The sequence below is a fragment of the Rutilus rutilus genome (genome assembly GCF_951802725.1).
Source record: "Rutilus rutilus genome assembly, chromosome: 24".
NCBI lineage: Eukaryota > Metazoa > Chordata > Actinopteri > Cypriniformes > Leuciscidae > Rutilus > Rutilus rutilus.
The window spans coordinates 22,825,763-22,846,907 of record NC_140228.1 but is presented as its reverse complement, the minus strand read 5'-3'; the positions used below and the strand labels follow the sequence as shown (position 1 = coordinate 22,846,907).

The following is a 21,145-nucleotide window of genomic DNA, read 5'->3' as shown; positions in this document are numbered from 1 at the left end:
GATCAGTAAGAAAAGAAAGATAGCATTCCAAGTCAGAACATCCTGAAGGTCTGTGCCTAGTTTAATGGTCATATCTTGAAAGCAAAGATGGAAGAAGCAGCATCTCAAATAGTAGATAAGAATGTTGGCTTTGTCAAGCCATCATAACTAAATATTTTACATGAATGCATGGAAGGGAGATATTTTATTATTATTATTATTATTATTATTCAGGAAATAGTGATGATACAAAACTGAAATTCGTGTTTGCAACATACCGGTAAATTTCTAAATAACTCATTTCTGGAAATTGATCGAACTTCACAACTCAATTATAATTTTTTCAAGGTATAAAACAGAGATGCTATTATAATACGATGACCAGAGACAATTGGCCTACTGTCGATGTCTTTAGGGAACTTAATGGCTTAATAAACCACATTAAATTCAACATGATATTCTCATGTTGGTTTATTTTATATCACCAACAAAACAATATTTGATATTTCATCTAGCCCTGTTAGCAATGAGTATTTTCCCTTTTGTATTATATATTCACACTCAATTTTCATAAAGTGTGCCTTCAAAGAAATTAAATAATATCTTCTTTCCCTGTCTCTGTCTGCTAGGGTCGTGGATCTGGCTTTCCTGGAAGGCGGCGACCCAGGGGAACTAACCTGTCTGGGAGAGGTGGCAGGGGACGCTCCAGGCTAAAGATGGAGAGCAGCCCCGTGGTGACCCCTGGGGTACGAAGCCCCCACCTCTACAAGCATAAATAAAACAGCACTCAGATGTGCTTAATGTTCACATTAAAGCCTGAGAAATGCACTCACGCTCAGCAGAGCTTCAGCTGCAGTTCCCAACCCAAATGGCCTTTTCAAAATAGCAAATGCTGACATTTTCCCCAACACAAACGACTTGTGATGGGGGAGACTGTGCCAGCATGTACTTGGCTGCCAATATGATAAAATAGGCAATTTTATTCTCAGCAGCCGTTCTGTAGTTTACACACATAATGAACATCTTGTCTTAACTTTGTCAACCAGTCTGATTATAATCCAGTGGCATACTAAATTGTCACATAACTTTTTACCACGACAAGCCTTTAAATATAAACGATCCATTCCTGTGGCAGTGTTGCTAGATTGGGTTGATGATTTTTAGCCCAAAAGCTCTCTAAAATGCTAGTTTTTGACAGTTGCCAAAAACTAGGACTATCAATAGCTGATTTTAATGTGAAAGTAGACCATATGATATTTTGTTATCTATTTAAAAAAGAGAAAAAAATGTGTGAGACTGACCACATTTGACCTTTTCAGTTGCATGACTACAGTGAAAAAATTTCCAGAAACAACCATGATATCATTAGACAGTATAGTAATGTTTTAGAAACCGGTGGATGGGATCTGTTGTCTAAACTGGTTTCATGTGCCCTGTTACAGGTGAGCTTTATGGATTCTCCATATGTTGTAAAAGAAGAGGAGGAGAACTCCATGCACAACACTGTGGTCATGTTCTCCACCTCTGACTCCTTCACACTTAAACAAGTAAGTATTTGAGGAAGCTTGTTTCATGCAGGTTTCATGTTGTATTTATTAATTGCATACAGTGGCCCTGTATTTTCACACTTTGACTGAATGACATTGCATTAGATAAAAACACAAAATACCAAAGTTATGTCATCAACATGCACAAAGGCAACATTTGAAATTTAGCTAGCATAGTAAAACATCTCTGGTCTTATCTTAGACCTTTTTTAGGGCACATAATCCTGCTCTTAAAAAATAGCATAAGCACTTCGCAGCTGGGTCTCTGATCTCTCTTGTGTCTCCAGGACATGTGTGTGGTGTGTGGGAGCTTTGGTCAGGGTGCTGAGGGCAGACTGTTGGCCTGCTCCCAATGCGGCCAGTGCTACCACCCCTTCTGCGTCAATATTAAGGTAAGTACCCCACCTCCATCAATCACAACTGACCCCGTTCACGAGCACCGTTCATGAGACGTAATGGTTTAAATTATGAGCTGCTTTTATCTGGAGTGAAGGTTAATGGTGCGTGAGATAAGTGTGACAGGTCAGTGTGTGAGAGGACCTGGATGAAAGCAGCCTGAGGGTAATGCGTAATATGTTAAGAGGATTATGAAGCACACTATAAAGACGTGTCTTATGTTGATAGACTAAAGCAGAGATCTTTATCATGTGAAGACAGCAGAAGAATACATCAGGGTGCTTTCAGTATCTCTCAGCGCTTTGAGATATGCCAAGTAAAGAAACCTCCTGATCTTCATTTAATAAAAGAGGCCCAGATGGATTCTGCTGAATTTTTTTTTTTTTTCACTTTCCCAGTGTGGATTCTGGACCTGATTAAGAACAATTAAAGTAATAAATCTCAAGAGGCTGTGCATTAAAGAGACTGTTGGTGGTGGAGAGTGGCTTATTAAGTGTTTAAAATGGCAGCACCAGCAATATGATGAAAACACTAGTGTTCTATAAATGTATTATTAATAATAACCACAGTAATATAGTGTAGTGTGTCCCAACATTTATTGTCTTAATATGTACCCCTGCAAACCCCATCAGTATGACTGAAGTACTCCTTCAACAACACCAAACCAAAAATGTATTCTTATATCTCATATTATACTTAAGACGTTTGCTACCAGAAAAGTAATAAGATTAAATGATTATCTATTGTGATTTTTGACAGCCCTGATATTTTATTATCAATTGCAATTTCAGGGTTTTTCAAGCAATTTAAAATGCTAATCTTTACCCCCTGGTATTTGCTTAAGGACCACCTGAGGGAACACATACCCCTTGTTGTGAATCCCTAATGTAATTCATTAGCTTATCTGCAGGCTGATTAAGGTTGCCAAGCAACATACAGTTCATCCTTTTGTTGCAGATCAGTACATTTCTATAGATTCAGCTGATCTGTGTGTGCAGGTGAACGTTTATCAGCTATTTTACCACAGCTTCAAATATGGCTTATCCCATCAGAATGTAGAACTTGGTATTATCCATTCCATAAATATGCACGTTTTTTTCAAATTCAGTATCTAATTGGCAGATATCATGGCCAGGTGTCTTCCATTCTGAGCGAGTCCAGCTTCTGTGAAAGAGCTGTCTACCTCTCATTCATTTATCCATTGGTCTGTGCAAGCAGCTGACTAATCACAGCTGCTGAAGATAATTGCTCTTGTCCCACATAACAGAACAAGGATATTTATTTAAAGATAATTGATGAAAATTCTGCTATTTACTCACCCTCACGCTGTTCTAAACCTTTTAAATTGTAAAAAAACGAGAAAGGCTAGTTAATGCAATAGAAATGCAAGCTAATCTTTTATATACATGGAAAGTGGATGATGATTTATACTGTCAAATATAAAAAGCACCATATTATAAAAGTAGTCTGTACAAATTGTGTGCCATATTCCTTCTAAAGTCTTCTAAAACCATTCGATAGCTTTGTATGACGAACAAACTGGAATTGTAAATCATCAAACATCATTGGTCATCAGCTGATCTTTTTTAGAGTCGAAACAGGCGCAACACATATTGAGGTGCCATGATGGACAAGTTTGAATGAAATTTGAGAGCTGCAGCAGAGAGGAAATTTTATTAAATAATGACTTAAAGGGCTGGTTTACCCAAAAATATAAATACGGTCATAATTTACTCAGTCTCATGTCATTCCAACCCCATGATACTTTTGTTTCTTTTCGAAACACAAAGATCTTTTTAATTAAACCTGAGAGATTTCTGTCCCTTTGTTGAATTTACATTACACCAAAATTGTCAAGCTTCAAAATTTCATAAAGACATCATAAAAGTAATCCATATGAATCCAGCTGTTTTATCCAAGTCTTCTGAAGAGACAGTTGCTTTATATGATAAACAGATTTAATTTAGGCTTTTATTCACATATAAACATTGATCAACACACGCACCATTTAATTTTGTTCTTGCACTTGGTCAAGCAAGTACAGTTGAGCTTCCTGTTCATTCCATAAAGCAACTGTGTCTCTTAGAAGACTTGGAATAAACAGCCTAAATCGAATGTGCTTTGCATAGTACTTTTACAATGGTTTATGGACAAACTTTTTGAAGCTCAGAGTTTTTGGTTGCCTGGACTTTGGAGGGACAGAAACAGGTTTCATTAAAAGTATCTTCATTTGTGTCTGCGCCGATAGCCTCGTGGGCAGCGTGCCGACATACAGCGCCGTTTCATTTCGGGCGACCTGAGTTCGAATCCCGCCTCGCGGACCTTTCCCGATCCTGTCCCACTTCGCTTCCTGTCTACTAACTGTCCTGTCATGATAAAGGCAAAAACGGCAAAAATAAACATTTAAAAAAAGATGTATCTTCATTTGTTTCGAAGATGAACGGAAATCTTGTTGGTTTGGACCAGAATGAGGGTGATTAGTAAACAACGATGGGGGCTCATTATAGAGTTATGTTGACTTTTTTTTTTATGGTGCTCTTTTTGAGTTTGGCAGCCCATGGTCATTCTGTATGGAAAAGAGTAGCATGAACAACTCTGTGATTCATGGGGGAAAACAAAGTCATATGGTTTGGAATGACATGAAGCAGAGAAAATGACAATTTACATTTTTATTTGAACTATTCTGTTTACTGAAACGTTGCATCTCAAAATAGCTGTCATGTCGAGCCTATATATGTAAATTTTCCTTTATTAATATGGATAAAATGATCCCTTTCCCCAGTGGAATACAAACCCATAGGTGCCGGTGAACAGCAGGCTGACTGGACATGCTTGTTAGTACAGGACGATGTGGTTGGATTGAATTATCACCACCCACATAAATTGATCTGTAAATACCAGCAAATCCTTCTGACAAATACCTCTGACCCTAGAGACATCTAACAGCTGTGTTCTTTGTGTTTTTTATATCCATCCAGATAATTGCCTGCTAAATATATAACCCTCCATTGCCCTTTAGACTAGTGCTTGACCTGTGACCTCTGACCTCAGGTGTGTGTGTGTGTGTGTGTGTGTGTGCCCATTTTAGATCACAAAAGTGGTGTTGAGTAAAGGCTGGCGCTGTCTGGAGTGCACAGTGTGTGAGGCATGTGGGCAGGCCAGTGACCCCGGGCGCTTACTGCTCTGTGATGACTGTGACATTAGCTACCACACATACTGTCTGGACCCACCACTTCAGAATGTACCCAAAGGCAGCTGGAAGTGCAAGTGGTATGTACACTCTCTCTCTCACACACACACATACAGAGAGAAGTCTTCTCTAAAATTAGAAGCAGCTTTGGATCACAGCCCAGTTTTTAGTAGTTCTGTCTTCATCTTTGTCTGTCAGTCTTTAGGCTATATATATATAGCCTACATTTTAACTACTGGCCTGACCGTGCCAGCCGAAAATTCTTTAGCGCTGAGCTGAGATTATATACATATATATATGTCAGCTGAGCTGACACACATACATATACATATATACAGATACATACATATATATATATATACATATACATATCTCAGAACTCCGCGCTTAAGATTTTTTTCTGCTGGCACGGTCAGGCCAGTAGTTAAAATGTTTACCTGTCCTGCCACAAAAATAAATAAATAAGAATAGTTGTTCTTTCAATTTATTTATTCTTTGTCCAATGTATTTTAATATATAAGCCACCAACATTTTAGATACCAGTACAATTTCACAGCTTTTGATTAGAATTTTGATGACACACCAAAAACTAGCCGAACAAATATAAAGTTCAAACATTATTGAAGACAAATTACAAGCAATAGCACAAAAAAAAAAAGAAAAAAAAAGTGTGTGTGATTTTTATGTGACACAATTGTGTGTGTTTGTCCGTTTGAGGGCAAGAATGCACAAAAGAGAACAATTTAGTGTTTGTGCACTGTATGAGAGACGAATCTCTCTGTGATATCCTTATCTATATAGTCTGTATTTTAAACAATCAATATAAACTTTTAGCTAATTAATCGGCCCTGGTTTCAGTGATAATTTGCGAATAATCTATCCTAAGATTAAAATGTGTAATTATGAATACATTGACACATTGAATCCCCAAATGAATGTATATTAATGGAAGATGGGGAAAGGTCTCTCTGGAAAGATATGACTTGCAGAGTAGAGGGAGAGAGTTGCACAAATATTGTCAGAATTATCACAATTACAGTCACAGAAAGGGAAAAATAAAATTCATTACTTGCATTAATTTGTAACAGAATTGCAGAAATATATTTTCTTCTGTCTTGCATTTGTTGTAACTGAATGTGACGCACCAGTTTGAATATGAAGGATGAAAAGTGAGATTTCTGTATGGATCTACAATAGTCTCAAAATGATTATATTTACAAAATATGATTCACAGATGCCAGACATGGGGACTTGTGACTTGGTGACTTGGACTCGAGTCGACTCGAGTCACTATTTTTATGACTTGTGACTTGACTTGACAAAAAATAAAATACTTGAGACTTGACTCGGACTTGGAAGTTAAAGACTCGGGACTTGACTTGACTTGAGACACGATGACTTGAATGACTTGAGTGTTAATCACATAATTTTTTCAGTTTGAATATAAAATATATAAATTATTTTAAAAAATAAAGTTGATTACCCAGCTGGAGCGCAGGCTGAGAATAGCGTTGTCATGACTGGATCACTACACTATCATCAGTCGCGCCCTCTCGTACCTTGCACACCACGCCCACTTAGATCAGATATCACATCAACATGTCAGCCGGAGGGGTACTGAGGGTCATCGCTTTCGGCCTCGAGAATTATTCACAAGATGGCAAAAGACGAACAGCGCTTTGCAAGACATGCACCATTAACATCGCGGCCAACTCTCACGCATTCACCGTGAGACACACGCGACACTGACTTTTCACACGCTCTCATTCATTTTCTCAAGCACAGAAAAATCGTGACACAAGAGCAGGTTACGATATAAAAAAATCTCAGCTCTCAGGTTCTGTCATTTTTATTACGAAATTCAAATAATAAATACAGTTTTGGCGCTTGTAAATGTGACGCAGATCCCTAGCGCGGCACGTGAACCGATCATCTCTAGCTAGTAAATAAACACGAATGAACAATGTTGAAAGATACAGTACAACTGAACTTACCGAAATGTATATTCCTCATACATAATATCGACCAATCAATCAAACAAATGGGTCAATAAAACAGCTGGAGAACAATTATGTCACATAACATTTACCTAAGGAAAGCCATTTGATGACCATATAGGCTATAGCACATTAGTTGGCTAGAAAAAGTATTTTGCTAAATATGTGTACTATATTACATATTTATTATATTTTTACTTATCATTAAATAAAGTTGTTATTATAATAAAAAACGTATTATATCTCTCTGTATGTTTACAGCATTAGGTGAGTTGTTTTTTTCTTGAGAAAAATTAGTGCCTATCTTGTGTAGCCTACCTAATATTTATCCAAATGAGTCAATATTAAGTCAGATCACAATAATTGAATTGAATTGAAATAATAAAAAAGCGTAGCTTACCAGAAATTGTACCATGTAAACATTGTAACATGTTGTCACTAAACCGAATACAATTCAGTTTAGTTACTAAAATGTTTTGACAATCACAATACACTTATTGTAAACACAGTTTACGTACAACATTAAACTTTGTTACATTTTAAACACTGTTGGCAGAAGTGAAAAATAAATAATTTTATGAAGTTACAATTTTGCTTGATTCCATGATGTATTTTACTGAACATGAGTATTTACAATGCAAATCCAAATTATTGTAATTTATTGACAGTAACTGATATCTTTTCTTTTCACTTTATTAAGATCAGATTCTGCAGGTAAAATTACAATAATAAGGTGACTTGACTTGGACTTGACTTGACCTACTACAGGACTTGACTTGACTTGACTTGACATAGCCTGTGACTTGACTTGACTTGACTTGCCCAAGAAAAAAATACTTGGGACTTACTTGAGACTTGAAGGTTAAGACTTGAGACTTACTTGAGACTTGCATATGTATGACTTGGTCCCATCTCTGACAGATGCTTTGACTCAATAACATTTAAACAAAATGAGATGCACCGATTGATCGGCTGGTGACCGGAATTGGCCGATTTTCACGTGATCGGCCATGACCGGCGACCGGCCGGTCAGTCTGACATATGCCGATTTTATGCCGGTCAAATACACTCGGGCGCCGCATGATTAACCTTTTGAGCGGTACGGTCTCATATATGGGATTTTTATTTCTGTGCCCCTGAGAGTACGGTGCTGTTCAGTGACGTCGAATAACTGCCAGATTCAAACTGTGCTTTCTCGCGTTGGCTGGCGCTGAGCCAGAGTCGGACGCGTTCAGCGCTGTCATATATCACAACTAAGCAGTGTTTTCAACCTTATAATGTTTATTTTAGGTTTCAGATATTTAAATACACATAAGCACGAGTAAAACAATACATTTGGAGTTTGTAAAATACACACTGATGTCTGTGGAAGCAGCAATAACAATCTATTCAAATATAATTTGCCGACGTGTGTTATTCTTCATATCAGACAAACATAGTGGAAGTAACTATAAAGTTTACTCTATTCTTCTCAGTTCACCGGCCACTTATTGCATTTATTTCGGGAGAAACTGATGAATTCACGTGCTGTAAATCCGACTAACGTAACTGGACAACATTGCGGCGCCCATCTCATGTTATAGATCAAGATTATTTATAAAGGTTTTTAAACGACCAAACACACTCACTTACACGTATTTGAGCATCGGAATATCAGATAGGCTAGTTGATGACATGGTAAGCAAGTTTGTGAATATTTTGAATAAAAAAGGAAAAGCGAAATAAAAGCGACACATTTGTCATACAGTAGCCTATTATTGTGGCTGCGGTGTATCGAGTGACGCGTTGCCATGGAAACATTAAAGGGAACGTTCGCCTTGAAAAAACTCAAGTCAGTTAGAATATTTTAAACTTATGCGTGAAAGGGTTAAAGAAAAGATAGAAAATAAATATTTGTGTGTGCTGTAAAATGGTTAGAAAAAAATTAAATCGGAATCGGCTAAAATCGGTATCGGCAGGTCAAACTCAATGAAAAATCGGAAATCGGAATCGGCCTAGAAAATTGTAATCGGTGCATCTCTAAACAAAAATAATAATAATAATAATCATTTTAAATCTGTGCCTGGCAGGAAAGTCTTAAAATAGACAGTTTCATACACACATGACAATTTGCAAATGCAATCAGTGTTGAAATGTGAAGTGTGTAAACTGTTTTCATTTGTGAAACTTATTTTGTGAATATAAATTTGGTTGTGAGTTTGCAATGTGAATTTTGAGCTGCAGTAGAGGGGATCATTTCCATGAATAACGAGCTGAATTTTGGACTGTTCCTCAAACAAAGCTATCATATGGCTTCAGAACCCTTGGTATGTATAGTGCATTAGTCGTGTGGACTAATTTGGCAGAAAAATGTGCTTAATGGTCTTGAAGTTATTTCATAATGTCAAAATGCAAAGTCCTAATGATCCTAAAATGAGCTTCAGTGTCTTTTCCAAAAGCTTAATTTTCTAAAATATAGTTTCTTCTTTCTTTCTTTTGATTTTGAGGTGAAATACCCATGCATTTTCTTTACAGGTGCCATGGATTCACGAGTCTGTGATATTCTCTCTCAATTTCTTCAGTTTAAATTTCTCTCCTGCTCTCAACACTTTAGCTTTATCTCTTTGTTAGCCTCAAATCTCTCTTTGTGTCCCCCTCTATTGTTTTTTTTTTTGTTTTTTTACCCATCTAACACTCTTGATCTTTAGCAGCTGTTTTCAAACAAGACCGAAGGGGATTTCATACATATTTGCTGTAATGTCACGTGTAATCCTCGTTCAAACAGACTGGGTTTGCATTACATTGTGCAGCATTCGGTCAGAGCTTTACTTGGGTTGAAGCCATTTAAATATTTATTTTTAGGGCAGCGTAGTCGATGCTAAGCCATGTGCAAACAAGAGGTGTGTCCATTCACAGAAAGGCTACAAAATGAGCGTGAAAGGATGGGTTTAGACGTTTATGATTAAAAGTGTGTGTATCTGGGATAACGTGTCTTTGCACACTAATCTATGTTATATATGTGTAAATACATTGTTCTCCATCAGGTGCGTGTTGTGTACTCAGTGTGGAGCCACGTCCCCCGGCCTGCGGTGTGACTGGCAGAACAACTACACGCAATGCGGCCCATGTGCGAGTCTCACTGTGTGTCCTGTGTGCGCGCGCAACTACAGAGAGGAAGAGCTCATCCTACAGTGCCGGCAATGTGACAGGTGGGTGGCACTCTATCATGCCAAATGTCATAACGGCAGAATAAAAGAGTATCATTGGAAATGGCTCAGCAGTAGATTAGTATATGAATAAATGCAGGTGTTGATGGAGAAATATATTCATTGCATTGAGCCTGTGATATTTACATCCTTTGTGACTTCTCCCTAATGGCTGACTGGTTATTATGAATGTGGCCTAATCATGATGTATGGTCTTCAGGTGGGTTCATGCCTCATGTCAAGGGCTGAACTCTGATGAAGAGGTGGAGAATGCAGCGGATGAGGGCTTTGACTGCTCTCTATGTAGAATGCACACCATGCCAACATCTGGTAAGAGCTACAAACCTCTGGGGCCAGATATGTGAAACATTCTTAAGAATGTATATTCCTGTTTCTTCTTCTTCTTCTACTTTTTCCACTATTAAGTGTATGGCAGGCAGCCCATAGAAGCACTTGTGGGAAAATGATGAAATTTGGTACACAGATAGAGGACATCCTCAACATTAACCAAAGCAATTTTGGAGTCTCTAACTCAATCCCTGTAGTGCCACCAACTGTCCAAATTTGCACTCATATTTATGCTAATAACATTTGAACCGTATGTGCTAGAAATAAAAATAAAACATTCCACTGATTCCTTGATTGCACCCTTTGATTTCATTTTCCATCATGGAAACTTTTTTCCACCATTTTAATTTTTCTGACCCAGGCAGTTTGTCCAATTTTTTACCAAAATTGGCTCACATCATCTTCAGACCGCCTTGGCAAAAAGTTATTAAAAGCGTTCTTGAATAATGTGCAAACAAATTTTATGAAGAGCGTATCAAAATGGATGCAAGGCTATATTTGAAAATGGCACTTTTTGCATATAACTTCTAAACGGCTTGCCGTAAAACTGGTCTCTTTTTATTCAATGCAGCATACCGAGTCGGAAGGACACCCAATTTTCCCATTTCGGCCATTTTTGGGGGTCAGCCATTTTGAATTTTGCATTATTGTATTGTAATGGGTCATCGGCACCTTGCCCCAAAGGTCCTCAAAAACGTTCAGAAGAGTGCCACCTTGGGGTCAACAATTATTATGAAATTTCATTAAATACTCTAATAGCTTTTGATTCATTTTGCCTATTTTATTTCAACTGGTCTGCATAGATTACTTGAGTCATACCAAGAACAGTGATATCAGTTATTCCATATTTGGTCAAAATCACTATTAGCCATTTTTTGAATTTCTTTGAACTCCTTTCTTTGAAATATTCTTAGACCTTTGGCAAAATTTTCACCAAAATTGGCTCAGATCATCTTTAGACTATGTGGGCAAAAGGTTTTTAAAAGCTTTTTGATAGACCAAACCATTTTCGAATAATGCATTTAATGGTCAAAAGTGATAATCAATTAAATCATTTTTCTAATTATTGTAAGTATAATTTTAAAATAACCATTTTGCCTTAAATAATCTAAAAAGGTCTTTAATTACTCATTGTTGCAGTTCGTTGGATGCTCCCAGCCATGCATGCATGACTCTTAATGTTTTTTTTGTTTTTTTTTGTGCTCGGCATACTGCCTTGCAACTGCTACTGCCATACAATCAGATAATGATTCTCAATGATCAGATACTCTTTAGACTGAAAACATTAGTTTGGTTGTTCAAACTACAAAGAACTAAACAGATTTGAGTTGGATATGCCTAAAAATCTGATTTTGCTGCATGTCTGAACAAAAATGCCCTAATCGTAACCTCAGGTGAAGGCGCTTCAGGTATTCCTTCTTGTTTATTTCTGTATGATGTGCACGTTGATGCTTGATTCTTCTTTAACAGATGGAAACTAGAGTGTTTTGGTCAATGAAACTTTGTTCTAAAAAAATGTGGTTCATTAAAAAAAAAGCAGATGGCCTGAATTTTAAATCATGCTGCAACCTGTTCGTATGAATGAAGCAGCAGTTAATGTAATCTGCCTTTAATGGCTCCAGACTGTCCCGTTATCAATAAATAACTAAACAAATGACTGTGAATATGCAGTGTTAACCCTGGAATGAGTCAAGCTTCCATCTTCCTCTTATGTTGTTACAGGTGGCACAGTGGCAAAGCTCATGGACATCAGCGAGCCTCCTTTAGTGACACAGATTCTTACAAAAGTCAAGGAAAATGGTATTTATAAATACTATTTTGATCATTGCACTCTGCTTCAACATATTTGCTGTGTAACAATTATGTTGCTGTCAAAGGGAAGTTCTCGGAGCACTTTTGCAATCAATATTGCTGTGTTCTGTTCTGTGCCAGAATTCCAGCGGACGTATACTCAGGACGGCGTGTGTCTGACTGAGTCAGGCTTGTGCCAGCTCCAGAGTTTATGTGTCCCAGCTGCCCGCCGCAGACGACCCAAACCTAAGCTAAAGCTGAAGATCATCAATCAGAACAGTGTTGCTGTGCTGCAGACGCCCCCTGACCCTCAGTCTGAACTCTTCAGAGACGGAGACATGGATGACAGTAGAGGTAAAGAATGTGTTTGTGCTTAAAGGTGCAACCATATTTGATCAATTACTACTTTACCACTAGATTTTGTTTTCAGGGACCAGTCCCGAATCCAACTAGTGCTATTTTAGTATCAATAATATACCATGACAGTTTTTGATAATATTTTAAATTAGTTTTACTCTTTTAATTTTTCATTTTAGTTAAAGTTTTAGTAATTTTATTGTTTTGTCATTGTTATTAAAATGTCTATGTAGTTTTTTAAGGGCTAAACAAAAAGGCTACCTTGGTTCAAAATGCTGTTACCAAAAAATAATTGACCTCCTACCTTATTTCCTTCCTGGGCTATTGTATGTCAAATAAGAAAGATATGCAGAATTTCCCTTGAGCACTTTTTTTTTTTTGTCTTAAGTCTTTTATCAGCAGTTTCTCAGCATGAGAATGTCCAAATGTAAAAAAAAAAAAAAAAAAAAAAAATTCTAAAAATGTAAACAGTTTTCTATTAAACGAGACCTACCTTTTGATTCTCCCTGCTAGTTTTGGAGTTATTAGTCTTTACTTTATGTCTCAAAAAACAACTCTAAAAATGCCTTCAGAGCTTAAAAGGGTTAAACTAAAAGAGAAAGAGAAATGTTGCCTTGGCAACTAGCTGATTGATTGATTGATTGATTGATTGATTGATTGATTGATTGATTGATTGTATTGAGATAATTTAAGATCTCATTTATTTTATTTCAAATAATGAAAATGTGTTTTTATAGCTTTAGTTTTAGAAAAAAAAAAATGGAATCATAATAAAATATCTGGCTTTGTTTATTGTGCCACTTGACTTTGACGGTGATTGTGAATTGGTGATGACAGCCATTAAACAGCTGAACATAACAGAGAAAGACAGAATAATCTAGAAAATAGATTTAAAAAAGAAAAGATTTGTTGAAAATGTAAAAAAAAACCGAGTGGAGTGATTGGAGAGAGCGAGAGAGAAATTGACAGGAAGGTGAGCCGTGTAATGAATTTGACTTGGAGAGAGAAGAGAGCCTTTGAAAACAGCAGTCAGCAAATGATACCTGCCTTTGCATTCCAGTGATCAGAGGCTGGACGCCTCTAACTGAATTAATGGCCAACCCCTCCATCAGAGCACCAGTCTGAGAGAACAGGCGGGGGGTAATGATGAGGAATGGGGCCAGCAGTTTAACCCCCTCACTGCCAAATTGCACTTTACAACTTTAAATAATAACTCCGTCTCTTGGGTTTATGTTAAGACTTCACCACATGATTCTGTTACGACATGATTTCCACCCCATGAAACAAATTATGGCGTAAAAATGTAACACCCAAGATATGATGCAAATTATACAAAATTATAAGATATAATTGCACAAATTGTTTGTTGTGTTTCTATTTTTTTAAGATGCTGTCCATCCATTCTCTAAACCGCTTGTCCTATTTAGGGAATGCTGGAGATTTTTTTTGTAAAATAGTATTTTCTTTATTGCTAGAATGTAATTATCTTATAAAGAAGGTTTTTAATTGGTATTCAGAATGAACCTCTTATAAAAGAAGAAATATTAGTTCCCACTTTTCTCCCTTTGTTAAAAAGGAAAGGGAATTAAAATGTGACTTTTTTAGGGTACCCTATTTGTGGAATTCTGTGATTTTTAGTGCACCAGTCTTTCCACCTTCCTTTGTTTTTTGTAATCTTTATACAACTCAGATTGCATTGAACACAAATGTGTGTTTTGTTTTTATTAGTGGTGGTTTTTAATATCGACTACTGAACCACACTGTCTATGCATGTATCTTTGTGTGGTTTAGAGAATATTCTGTCAGCATCTACAGTGCTCTGTGTTGTTTGGCCGCATTGCAGAGGGCGATCCGATGGACTGTGATGGGAAATCTGACTCCAGCCCTGAGCGTGAGCCCTGTGATGACCACCTGAAAGGGGCCGACGGCAACAAGAAGAGGAAAAGGAAGCCGTACAGACCGGGTGAGAGAGAGCGAGAGAGAGAGAAAGGTGCACTTATCGGAAAGGACAGCTCCACTGGACTGTGAAATAGTGCGGCTGCAAATTCTGGACCTTAAATAGCATCCCACAGTGCTTTGCTCTTTAAAGCTCCTAGCCGGGGAGAACTCTGGAAAGAATGTTCTCTCTGAGCTTTTTTTTTTTTTTTTCTGACTAAAGAAGTAATCTCTTTAATGTAGTGTCCTTTTTAAGCACTGCCTTCCATTTCGGGGTTTAAAAAAAAAAAAAAAAAAAACTGTATAGACATGTGTATCTGCACAGTTTTATCCTCACGTCACCCCAGTTGCATCTGAGTTCAGTGTTTATTTTTTTAAATACTCAATTACTATTTAGTGGTGTAGTTTAAGGCAAGTTTATATATATAGCAGATGTCTTCAACCCTGCTCCTGGAGACCCACTGCCCTGCAAAGTTTTTATTCAACCTGGTTCAGCTTGTGATTTTCAAGCAATCCTGAAGAGCTTGTTTAGCTGGTTCAGGTGTGTTTGGTGAGGGTTGGAGCTGAACTCTGCAGGACAGTGGGTCCCCAGGAGCAGAGTTGGAGACCTCTGTTATATAGCATTTTACACAATACATTGCTTTAAAGCAAGCAGCTTTACAGTATTAAACATGAAAAAAGTGTCAGCGTCGCTTTCAATTACAATTACAACTTAAATTTCTACTGTAAAGCATCTATTCAGTGTGTTCATGTTTTTACTCGCATTTGACCATGACGGACTCAACAGAATAAATGTAGATTTCTATGTCAAAGAAGGAGGATCCCCAGAGCACACCTACCTATTGCATAATTTCTAATGACCAGTGGAAGTTCGAAGATGTTTACCAGCCAGAGAGCACTTTTCCAGAAAGTTAGCTTTGGCAAGCGGTTTCAAACCCCAAACAAGCTTCATTTTGGCCTGATTTTGTTTGAAATGACACCACAACAGTTCATCCTTCGATTTCGCTTGAAGTATATCGGGGCCTTTAGTGTTCTGAACAAATCTAGTTTTTGTTTTTCAAAGTTCCCCTACTAATGTGCCATACTTCTTATTTATTTATTTTTTGATAGAAGTGAATACATAAAGACTTCAGAAATGTGTATTAGTGAAGCCTTGTTTAAGTGCTCTTTGATTTGTTAGTATTACATTTTATTACATTTAGTTTTCATACCTATATCCTACAATAGAAATGTTTCCACTATTTTCCACTACATAAACCAATCCAAGAGTCTGTCCTGACTCTCTGTCCATGCAGTGGACTGTGCTGAGGTGGGGGTTGTGGGGTCAACCAGAAATAGACTTACCTGAAATGGTTCCTCTAGGAGCGTAGCCAAGATGAATCACCCTCTTCTGGTCTAAAGTTCATACGTCTTCCTGAATTATGGAGATGAATGTCAAGACGTCACTGTCCAGGGTCCCATGTTATTAATTCCTGATTGCGTCCATCACCCAGTTTAGGGGTACTGCAGCTTCTCTTTTTTTTTTTTTACCTACTGTTTTAAGCTCAATTAGATTTTTTGTTCCCCTTCTTCCCTCTTTAGGTATCGGTGGGTTTATGGTGCGTCAGAGGAGCAAAGCAGGACAGGGAAAAGGCAAGCGGTCTCTCAGTCAGAAAGACTCTACAAGCTCGCTTACAGAGAACCTCACAGGAAAGGAACAAGGTATGGTATAGACGTCTCTGTTTTTGATGCTTATTTATTTTGCTCAGTACTCTTAGTTGTTGCTCAAGTTTATCTTCTCACCAGGTTGGAATGAACCAGATACTCCGGTGGGTGGGACTCCCATTGTTTGTGAGCCTCTGGAGAAAGTCAAGAAGAGATACAGGAAGAAGAAAACCAAACTCGAAGAGGTCTTCCCCTCGTACCTTCAGGTCAAACCCACAAATATTTATATAAAATGTTTCTTAAACCGTAGTGCACCGATCACTTGTCGTTAGTGAAGAAATCCAATGGGTCCTCTAGCTGAATTTAAACAAAAAAAATTGCTTATAATAATTCTAATTGACAGAAAGAATAAATCAACTAATGAATCAACAATTGATTAAATAATTGTGTTAATTGTCAAAGTGTTTCTGTAGTCCCAGTTAGAAAACAATAGACATTTATGTGAAAATTTACTTGAGTATTCAGTCCAACTTCTTAGCTAGCGAGCCACTGGCCCAGTTAGCTAAAAGTAGCAGTCTGGTTCATGTGAAAAAGTTTTAGAAAAAAATAAATTTTGCTTGTTTTTGCAATCTGGACTCTAAATTATTTTCTTTGGTAATTGAGAACAGACCACAGATGGTGTCAATAGAGCTTAACTTGTGTTGAATCTGGAACATTATTTAAACCACAAGCCACTCCAGGGGAATAAACCTGTAAGTGTAAGTGTACTACATAAGTCACTTTAGATAAAAGTATCTTGTAACTAATCACTAGTTCTCTCAGTAAAGATAAGCAGCCCTGTATCCATGTCAAAGCTGAATGTGGTTGATCTGAAGAATGAATGTTGTGGGCAGGGATTTTGTGAGCATGTGTATGGTTGACACACTGCTCTTAAAAAAGACCATCATGCTCAGCATGGAGATGCAGTGATGCATTAACTGTAACAGCTGTCACTTTAGGCGTTCCTGTTTGTCAAACCTTAAATCAGACTTAAAGGTCGTCACCAGAGGGATGTCTTGAATCAATGATTTAAATTGAAGCACATTAGGCCTTTAATGTTTTAACGCAGCAGGGAGTCATCACATTGATAATTTGGTACTGTTAGATATTCTGAAGTGCTACAAACTTGTTTTACCATGTATCACTGTGGCAGCCTTTTGACATTTCAAACCAAAAATTACAGTAATTGCTGCAAAGAAAAAATTGTGACTTTCACCTGGTGGATGACAAAATAAGCAGAAAAAAATGCCATATCCAGACAGCACAATATTGTAGTGTCTTGGAGTTACCACTCAGATCACCCTAGAAATCAACTAGCAAACTAGAAACCACCCATACTGAAAGAAATTGTAGAAACAATCTTCACTCAGAAATTGCTTGTAAATTTCACAAATAATTGCAAAGAAATGGCAAGTAAAACATTGAATTAAACATGACATTTTGAAGAAGAAAAACAAAAATTGTAAAGATTATTATTGTTTTTAGTGCTGGGCATTTTAGTTTTTTTTTTTTTTTTTTTTTGCACAGAATGTGGAAATCTAGTTATTATGTACTTGTGCATGATGTATTACCAGAGCCTACTTTATTAACTTGTGAACATGTATGTGTTACAGGAGGCATTTTTTGGGAAAGAACTTCTGGTTAAAAGCAAGAAGACCAAGTCGACTCTGGAAACAGGGCTTGTGGAGGAAGAAGCCAATCATGCAGACAGCAAATCACAAAGCAGAAGCTTCCTGGACCCTTTATCTGACCCACTTCTCAGTACCACTTCCACTCCAGTCTCATCTAAAGCAGGGCAACTGCGTATGTTCAGCTCTGTCTTCATATTTAAAAATACCAATAGAGCTGAAGTGTATGTATGTATATATATATATATATATATATATATATATATATATATATATAAACAGAGTGCTTCCCAAACACCTTATATAAACAGAGTGCTTCCCAAACACCTTAGAAGTTCTTATATCTACTGTGAATTGCCTTTGTGTTTTTTTTTTTTTTTTGACCCATTAGGTCACATTTTACTGCTCTAGACTGCTGTGAATTCTGTAGGGAAGTAATGCACATTAGCACCATACCTCCCGCTTTCTCCTCTGCACACACTGAATGCATCGCACAACCCATCAGCACTGCAGAATCCTACAGTGGATTGCATTACAGTCTGGGTTCATATTTTTGCCACAGGGCCTACAGAAGATGCACTGTACAAATGAACTTTTTTTAACCCCCTTGTGCTCATTTTGTGTCCTCTTCAGCCCTTATTTGCATACTCTTATAGGCTGAAGAGCTTGTTCAAATGCCTCATTCTTCACCATTTCTCCTTATCCTCAGTTCTGTCAACCCTCATTTACACCCAAGCCAGCAGACCTCTGCTCACAGCCAAACTAAAATGTTTTTAAAACCCAATTTGCCAGCACTTTTCTGAATTCCCCGTCGTAGCTCTCTGGGAGGATAGAAAGCTGGCAGAAACAGTTCAGTGTTTAGAAGGCTTGTGCGTATTCGTTTGGAGAGCAATCGCAAAGCTATTTGAAGGCTTTCAGGGCCGCTTGCTTGTCCTTAGAGATTTTCATCTCCCATAGAGCAAAGCCCCTTTCTCTGCTCTGCAGATTCTCGTATTTAACCCTTTCATGGAGTTTTAATCTTGAAACAAGTGTTTGATTTTGGAATCTTATTATGCATGCATCTTTATACATTTAATGCTACTGAAATCTTGATTGTAGCAAAATGATAAAGAATATTTCAGTTAACATTAGGGGTGGGCGGTATGACCAAAATCTTGTACCACTGCAAGGATATAACAAAAATATTAAAGATGAGGAACAGGCGGATGCGAATTTCATTGAAAACCCCTTTTTATTTTGTTGGACATGTCACCCTTAATGTTTAAGGTCGATACAGAAACATGAGCAATTTTGTTTAGATGTAATAGTGTGGCCCTGTTCCAAAATTTAGTGAGCTGCCTCGTGTTTTACAGCTACCTCTTAAGTCAGCTTCTTTTCTGAAATCAACTTCATATGGTTGAATGCTCTACACAAATAGCACTGGAACACGTAAAGGAGGCTCAACTCAAAATTGATTTCAATAGAGTTTGTACTTGGCATGTTGCTAAATTATCAACGCATTTGTCTGATAAGTTTAAAATTGCACAGCGCACACAAATACTTGGTAAACTGTTTTATATTGATAATATTTTATATTTAATGGAAATAATTATAAAATATATTATATTTCTTCCGCATCATTTGCCATCTTGGATTGATTTTTTTTTTCACTGAGAAAAACGCAAATGCATTGTCCTTAACGCAAATGCAATTCTGCCTTAAAAGTTGACCAAATTAGTTGTCCTTTTGCATTTAAAATTTGGCATTAAACGGAGTTTGCTTGTCTTGCATATTGTGATGTAGATCTGAATGAAATGGATTCTCGATTGAGAAAAACTAGGTTACTAGGTTTTTGTTCAGAGCTTCTCATGACATAGTTTATAGTTTTGTTCATTGTGTTTTTATAATTCAAACCGTGTCCAACTGACAGAAGTCACACCTATATTATAAAGAAGTCCATCCGCCACAGTATATAGGTCTTACCGCCCAGCCTTTGGTAACATTTAATCAAGGAACACTTGGTGATTAGTATGGATACTCGTGCTCAGAAACACTTGTCTTCTTGATCTCTAGCCAATGTGGAGGATCCCTTAGCTGAGCTGGTTCTACATTCAGATGATGATCTCCTGGGAATGCTGTCCGATGACCTGGTCAAGACAGGCCCTGAATCAGGTAGACTGAGTCCTGAGATCTGGCCGATGGATAGTCTCTCTTCTCTCTTCACTCTGCAGATGCTCTAACAATCCCAGAAATCACCTGTAATCGTGTGCCTTCACAATTGCATCTCCTCTTTTCTTTCACATTTTCACACTTGCATTTCACATTTTACCTGGTTTGCTCTGTTTGTCTTTATTTGTTGTCTTCTTAGCATACTCCTTTTTTTTTTCCTCTGCATTTCTGTTTTATAATTATTTGGTTTTATCTGGTTTGGGTTCTTGTAGGTCTTGATTTATGCCCTTTCCAGGTGGACCGTTCCCCCTCTCCATTCGGTAAGAGCCCTGTTGGCACAGCCTTTCTGGCTGTAGAAGTAGAGCAGCCCTCCTCTCCTGGCCTCTCGGCCCCTAAACAGGCCCTCAGATTATTTGTTGTGCCAGTTTCTGCATGATCCCTTTTCTGACAAACACACACACACATGCATTTTATTTGAGCTTTCTGCTTCTATGTTTTTACTAACCACAAACAAACAAACCACATGGTTTCTTGCACATGACCCTGTTGTGACACTGAGGTGAGAACTAAACTGTCCTTAGATGGACGTTGGGTTTGGCTGCTACTGTACCTTAGTTGGCAGCTGTGATTGTTTGCAATCTGTGACATTTTACTGAAATGTGCTTAAAAAATGCTGTCTTTAGTCCCATTTCTGTTCTCCGGGGTCTAATTTAGTTGATCATTTTATTTCTTCACAATTGCCAGCTTTTTAGTTGGCAAGGACACATTCCCTTCTCTCTGTGGAATGGCCTTGCTGTGGTGAAATTAGTGGTTTGTGAGTGATGTAACTTCTTCAGTGTGAAAGCCAGCTCTAAAGGGTTTGAGAAAAAAAGTTTTTACTGCTGCTAGTTTTCCTTAACATATCATTTATAAACCTATAATTAGAGGTTGTATTAACAAAAAAACTAAAAAAACTATTTAC

The 21,145-nt window shown here is 37.5% G+C and overlaps 1 protein-coding gene across 5 annotated transcripts in view; it reads left to right on the top strand.

Moving 5' to 3' along the window:
- Nucleotides 1–21,145, top strand: part of kmt2ca (lysine (K)-specific methyltransferase 2Ca) — a 144,579-nt gene that overhangs the window by 91,884 nt on the left and 31,550 nt on the right. For 3 of the 5 annotated variants that reach the window (XM_084399080.1, XM_084399081.1, XM_084399079.1), the window contains exons 16-29: nt 609–725; nt 1,422–1,526; nt 1,814–1,918; nt 5,011–5,192; nt 10,133–10,297; nt 10,515–10,624; nt 12,365–12,442; nt 12,575–12,787; nt 14,634–14,753; nt 16,307–16,426; nt 16,511–16,635; nt 18,022–18,211; nt 20,089–20,187; nt 20,457–20,504. In XM_084399080.1, coding sequence (XP_084255206.1) covers nt 609–725; nt 1,422–1,526; nt 1,814–1,918; nt 5,011–5,192; nt 10,133–10,297; nt 10,515–10,624; nt 12,365–12,442; nt 12,575–12,787; nt 14,634–14,753; nt 16,307–16,426; nt 16,511–16,635; nt 18,022–18,211; nt 20,089–20,187; nt 20,457–20,504 — 1,777 coding nt within the window. The remainder of the gene's footprint in view (nt 1–608; nt 726–1,421; nt 1,527–1,813; nt 1,919–5,010; nt 5,193–10,132; nt 10,298–10,514; nt 10,625–12,364; nt 12,443–12,574; nt 12,788–14,633; nt 14,754–16,306; nt 16,427–16,510; nt 16,636–18,021; nt 18,212–20,088; nt 20,188–20,456; nt 20,505–21,145) is intronic. The other 2 variants (XM_084399082.1, XM_084399083.1) reach the window with 2 other exon arrangements.